Below are 6940 nucleotides of genomic sequence, written 5' to 3'. Positions count from 1 at the left end.
GTATCCACAATGCCCACAGTAAAGAAAAAACGTGTTTCTAGCAAATTACAACGCTTTGGTAATTGCTATCAAGCACCACTAGAGGACACTAGTTACCTACCATTTCCCTTTTGCTTTTTGGATGGACTTTTTCACAGCCCAGTCTAACCTCAACCTTGGATCCCTCCTTCTTCCTCAAGTTCCTATGTGAGTTCTGGGGACTACAGACATATCTCATTAATTCTGATCAAATATGGTGAGTCCAGTAACCCCAATCCCTGCAAAGGCTGATATTTAAGATTATAACCTATAGAATATTTGATGTCCTGAATATGAGTACAATCCACATAGATTCATTTGGCAATATTATATTGGGAAATTAATTTCTAGAAAGATGTTTCAACAATGGCATGAATCCTAGTGGGATACAGGCGCCTCTTTATCCTGTGTTACAGGTGGTGCAAAAAGCTCTGGTAGACCAAAAGCACATAGGCTGTAGAATACTGTGTGGGAATCTTACTTAAATGCTGAATGAAATGCATATGTTCAACTTGAATTTTTGTGCTCCTATATTGTTTTCTAGGTATGCTTTTTTTATGAATTGTTCCTGTGAAACATTAGCCATTAAGAACATAAATATCCTTCACAATATTAAATGATACCTAGGGAGTAACCTCTGAGTAATGTTTTCATTAGAGTTCCCTCTGTATTTGGCACATAGTAATTGCAGATGTTCATGAGTGCTGTATAGTGTTTCAGCACCTCTATTACATCTTGCAGTGAAGCCCTGGCAATTAGCATATCCATCAGCCTTGAGCAATCCTGAAAGCATAATTTAGCACATAAAAGAAAATGTTTATTCTGTTGGAACGTTGTATCTGGGTCTATTATATAAATGTGAGGCCTGCTTTGACCAGGATGATGTCTGAATCCTTGAATGATGCCTGCATGGTGAGCAGTGTGCCCCCACTATATTCAATTCTTTCCACAGCTGCCAGTGTTCAGGTTTCATCTGATGATGGCACTCTGGCCTAAGTTACCAATTTATCTATATAATGGCATCATCAAAATCAATTTCACATAGTAGTGACTTGAATCTGATAAAAATGCAAAATGGGAGGGAGGCAAAAGCAAGTACTTTTTACAAATTATGCTCCAGAAAATTTAGGAACCAATCAATATTATGAAAACCAGAAAACACACCAAATGTCCCTGAGGATTCTTGGCCTATGTTTCCTCTTTGTTATGTAAAGAAAAAACAAAGTCTAACCAGGGACAGAGTGTGTGCCCCCAGCAGTGCTTGGGTGGAGGAGAAGGGGATGCTATTCCCTGCAGACAGGGCTGAGGAGTCAGGTGAGGGAACTCCAGAACATCTGGGTAGTTTGAAAGGAGCCTTAGCTCTGACTTCCTTAGGGGTCCTTCTGACCTATGTCTACTTGCACTGGTGAATCGTACACAGCAATGCACCAGTGAGTGACCTTGTGCTGCTGGCCTGTGTGTGTCCAAGCTCGTAGTTGTGCCCCTGAGTTCCAGGTTCAAAAGAAGAAAAAGCCAGAAATAGAAAGACACTCGTCAAAGAAAGACGAAATAAGCCATTCCCAGCATGGGTGCTAGTTAAAGTGTAGGAAAACAAAAAGACACTACTGCTCTTCCTCGCATGAGAGTAAAACAAACAAGCAAAAAGATGGCATTCTGACCTAGTAGAGCAATCAAAGGCCATGTGATCTAGGGAGAAGTTTGGGGGTCTTAGATTCTTCTGGAAATATCCAACATTTAACAAAGTGATAAGATAATGCATGTTGCAAGAATCTCGGGAGACCGGTTTAATCCTGACCTGCACACTGTGAGGGTAACTACACATTCGGGTAACTACAATGGAAACCTTTCAGGTAGGCACGAGCAAGGTACGCTGTCCTGAAACCACCAAAACTGTGGCAGAGCAGTCAGAGAGTCCCAGACCCAGGGCCAGGAGCTCGGCAAAGCTCTGACTGTGCATTCTTAGGTATTCATGAGGACGTAGTTTCTCCGCATGGAAACCGGGAGGGTATAAATGGACAATTATCAAATGACTTTTCAAACTAAGTCCTCTGGGAGGGGCTTATCAACAGTGTGATATGATGTGAGAGAAACATGTTTTTTTTTTTAAATTGGATATTTTATTTATTTACATTTCAAAATGCTATCCCCTTTCCCAATTTCCCCTTCACAAACCTCTTATCCCATCCATTCCCCCTTGCTTCTATGAGGGTGCTCCCCCTCTCATCCACCTACTCTCACCTCACCACCCTGGCATTCGACCCACACTGGGGCATCGAGCCTTCAGAGGACCAAGGGCCTCTCCTCCCACTGATGACCGACAAGGCCATCCTCTGCTACATATGCAGCTGGAGCCATGGGTCACTCCATGTGTACTCTTTGGTTGGTGGTTTAGTCCCTGAGAGCTCTGGGAGAACTGGTTGGTTGATGAGAGAAACATGTTTTATCTGACTTACACTACCATGTGACAGGGATGACACAATGGTGGTGGGAAGGGTGAGAGACACAGCCCAGCGAAGCCTCAACTTGGGAGACAGTAAGACTCACACACTCACCGTGGCATATAAGGCGGAGTAAATGCTCAGAGCGGCATGTTTGGAGGGAAAGGACCTCCGAGCTTTTTCTATCACTTCCAGGTCCCCAGTGCAGATGTTGCCATTGTTGATGAACTGTTGGTGTGCCCGGCAGTCTGTACTGGTATAGTTTGGCTGGCACACTGTCAGGAAGTATGGTGTTAGGTGACCAGTGACGACTTGCCCCGCGTTTACAAAAATGTCAGTAGCAAAAAGTCCAAATGCAAATACCCCTATAAGGAGATTTGAAAGAAGTCAGAGTGGTGACATGTAATTGCCAGTTGGTTTTTGCCCCAGAGAAGAGATTGGGGGAGTCCATGATGATACCTCCAAAGGATTTTTTTATTAGATATTTTCTTTGTTTACATTTCAAATTTTATCCCCTTTCCTCATTTCCCCTCTGAAAACCCCCCTATCCCCTTCCCCATCCCCTTGCTCACTAACTCACCCACTCCCACTTCCCTGTCCTGGCATTCCCCTACACTGGGGCATTGAGCCTTCATGAGACCAAGGGCCTTTCCTCCCATTGATGTCCCACAAGTCCATCCTCTGCTACATATGCGGTTGGAGCCTTGGATCCCTCCATGTGTCCCCAATGGAGGAGCTAGAGAAAGGACCCAAGGAGCTGAAGGGGTTTGCAGCCCCATAGGAGGAACAACAGTATGAACCAATCAGTACCCAGAGCTCCCAGGGACTAAACCACCAACCAAAAGGATTTTAATAGTCAGATTGTCCCTTCACCTTTATCCTTCTAGAGAATGAAGCCTGCCTCTTGAATGACCTTTTCTTTCCAATCTTGGCAGACTATCTACTGTTAGAATTTTATTGCTTTGTTTGAGTACAGTTAGCAGCAATTTAGTCTCAACGGAAGGAGCTTGAAGTTTCAAGTCTCACCGATTTGGGCACCAGCCTTGGTGACCGGCTCACAGAATGAATAGTATTTAACTTCTTTGAACCTCAAGGCCCTTGGTTGAGAATTGGGGTAGTTTGGGAAGATGGAATGAGCTATGTACAAAATATCCAGCATGAGTCCGGGTTTGCTTTGCTTTTGAGACAAGGTCTCATGGATCCCAGCATGGTCTCAAGCTCTCTATGTAGCCCAGGATGATCTTACAACTTCTGACCTTCCTGGTAGCACCTCCTAAGTCCTGGCATCCCTGGAGCATGGCACTGTAGCTGTTTTGTGCAGTGGTAGGAATGGAACCTGGGCTTATGAGCACACTAGACAAGCACCCTACCAACTGAGCTGCATCCCTAGCCTCATAGTATCTTAAGTGATTCCTCTTTCTACAGACAATGTAGTCAGCCTGCTTTTATTTAGAAATGCAAATGAGCTGTTATCTATAACAGCTTGGTAAGCGAGAATGAATAAGGATTTTATAGAGTTCTTCCCCAAAGAGAGGGGAAAAATTATTCCAAAAGTGTCACTGAATTGTTTTATTTGATGAAGTGACTAGTAAAGGAAGAGATGAAGAAGAGATTCAGGTTAACTGTTACTAGTGGTATCAGTCTCTCACTGCTGCTACTACAAGCAGCCATAAACACCATGGCTTGAACCAAAGCAAATCCATTTCTTCACCAACTTATGGAAGTTGGAAGAATGACATAGATTTCAACCAGGTGAAGCTCCAAGTGTTGTCTGGGCTGTCTTTCTGGGAACTCGGGAAAGTTCCAGCATAGAACTTATTCTTTCTCCTTTCCAGCACTGAGGAGTTGCCTCTTTTCAGCACTCACCTAATTCCACTGCTCCATTGGCTCTGACTTTCTTGCCCATCTCAAAAAAACGCTTGTGATTGCATTCAACCCACTTGGACAATCCAGGATAACCCCTATCTTGAGATCATTAGTGTAAGCATATCTTCAGATCCCCCTTTCACAAAAAGTAACAAGTCCACTGTTTCCAGGGTCATCTTTAGGGGTTCATGGGCAAGCATGTGTTTTCGCATGTGTGAGTATATGTGCATGTGTGTCTATATTTGTGTGCACATTCGTGTGTGTACATGCATGCATGTGTGTGCATGTATATGTGCATTGCATGTAGTCATGTGTGTATGTGAGTGCATGTATGCGTGTGCACACATGTATATGCATGTTTACATGTGTGCATGTTTGTGTTCTGACTGTTACTTAGCTGGGAAGCCTGTGCATTCCACCTCTATATTTTTAATCTGCTCTTTAATAAATTCCATAGCTTTAGCCTCAATGAGTTTGACCATTGATAAACAGGATTTTTTTTTAGTTGAAAACAATTTTTAGCTGTAAAACCATAACAATTATACATACTTGTGATATTTTGACACATGCAGAATATTTAAATCATTTGTATCGTGACTGAAGTTATCAAAGCATCATTTATATTTATTTACTCAAACAGTTGTCATTTGTGGTGAAAATAATCGAACTTCTTTTCCCTAGCATTCTAAAAGCTATAGTACATTGTCAATACTGATAGTTACTGGGTGGAGAGAAGGCACCGTGGTTTAGAGCACTTGTGGCTCTTGCAGAGGGTCGGGTTCAGTTTCCAGAGCCTACATGGTAGCTCATAAAGATCAAGACTCTAGTTTCAGGTGACCTGATGCCTTCTTCTGGTCTCCAGAGTACTGCGTGCATGTGGTACACTAACATACATACAGACAAAACACACTAGAAATCGGAATATACCTTAAAACATTGATGCTTAACCCCATCACCATAGCTACCTTTATCTTTAGTACTCATTAAACAACCTCTCTTCACCCCTTCCTCCACATCCACTCAGCTTTTCTGAAGTCCATGTTTTTGGATTCCACACGTGAGTGAGATTATACAGTACTTAGCCTTTCTATGACTCCTTCCGGTTTCATTTTGATATGTATTGATTGCTATAATTTTCCTTTCTGTTGCTTTGCAAGAACATGCTTTATCACAATGAGAACTGGCATCTTTATTAGCTGCTGGCGACTCACACTGAGGGGGCTCTGACCCGGGAGAGCAGGTATCCATTGATCATGCCTGGCAGGATTTATCCCTGGGCTCTAGAAGTCTGAGTGGTTGATTTTTTTTTTTTTTAAATCTTCAAGTAAGATTCTTAAAGACCAGTCTGTGGCTTGTTCAAGGGGTAATAACTCTGTCTAGACAATCTTTTCCAGGAAACGAGGGTTATTTATGACTTGAAAATAGAAAAGAGACAGCATTTTCCCCTGGCATTTTATTCGTCAGGCATGCCTTCAGTGAGAACAATGGTAGGTTGTGGGAGAAGGAGGGTTCCTAGATGTGCAGGACCAGTGTCGAAGAACCAGCTCCACGCCCACAGGGATTCTGGGATGGTGGGCTCTGCACATGCTGCCCTGCTACCGTGCTTCTCTGTCCTTTTTCTGCTTACATCTGCTTTTCCTACTGGCTTAACAGCATCCACTCCACTCACATTATCATTCTAGCATGTTCAAGCCGGATGAGAAGGGCACTGCCCACTGAGGGATCCCACCCTCCTCAAGCACATTCCATGCCAACAAAGGAAACCTAGAGTAGTGACGTATAGGTGAATGGCAGAGCACACTGTGTGTTTGCAAAAGACCCAGACATTCCTTTGATCCTCAACCCTGAACTCCTTGAGATTATTTTTATAACTCTCAGAAACTAAAAATAGTAGTTTTAGTCTTTGAGTTTGGTGAAATACACTGTATGGCCTCTTCTATCGAAAGGTATGATATTAAGGAGATGTTTCAAAACATCTGTGCAGTATAGCTTGATGACTAACTTGAGGGAGATTACAACTTTGAAAACTTAGATACATTTTCTTAAACTTTCTATTATCACATACACATTATATATAATAATAGTCTCAGTAAGACAGTTTCCTAATGTAGATAATGTATTTTGATCGAATTCACCCTCATTGCCCTCCCTTGATGCCCTCCTCCTCCAACTTGTTCCCTCCTCTTATCCACTAATCTCCCTTCAACTTTTATGGCTTTTTTGTGTGTGATCCCTTGACTTCATCATTAAAGCTGTTTACAAAGCATAGAAGATTTCCTTATAGGAGCACAGATACCTACTAGTAACTATATGCCATTGAAGGAAATGGCTTTCCCTTTCCTACCAACCAATCAACCCTTATCTGCTTACAAATATTCAGTGGTGGTGGGTGTTGTGTATTATAAAAAGGTAAGAGAGGGAGAGATATGTTTGGTTGAGGTGTGGTATGGTGTAGGGGAAGGGGATGCTTATGTGGGCCCATGCTGAGGTACCCCTTCCCCACTGAGGTACTAACCACACAGTATAGTATGGAATAGAGTTTATTCAGGGCATGGGGAGGGGAGTTTAGAGTGTAGTAGAGATAGAGAAAGGGAGAGAGAGAGAGAGAGAGAGAGAGA

At 42.8% G+C, this 6940-nt stretch overlaps 1 protein-coding gene across 1 annotated transcript in view; it reads right to left on the bottom strand.

Annotated features, from left to right (window-relative positions):
- The window catches only part of Plppr1 (phospholipid phosphatase related 1), a 259977-nt gene that overhangs the window by 10451 nt on the left and 242586 nt on the right, over nt 1-6940 (bottom strand). Inside the window, exon 5 of the mRNA XM_021161276.2 lies at nt 2573-2821. Within this exon, the coding sequence (XP_021016935.1) occupies nt 2573-2821 (249 nt within the window). The remainder of the gene's footprint in view (nt 1-2572; nt 2822-6940) is intronic.

This window comes from Mus caroli, chromosome 4, assembly GCF_900094665.2.
Source record: "Mus caroli chromosome 4, CAROLI_EIJ_v1.1, whole genome shotgun sequence".
Classification (NCBI taxonomy): domain Eukaryota; kingdom Metazoa; phylum Chordata; class Mammalia; order Rodentia; family Muridae; genus Mus; species Mus caroli.
This window is presented reverse-complemented; position numbering and strand designations above follow the sequence as displayed.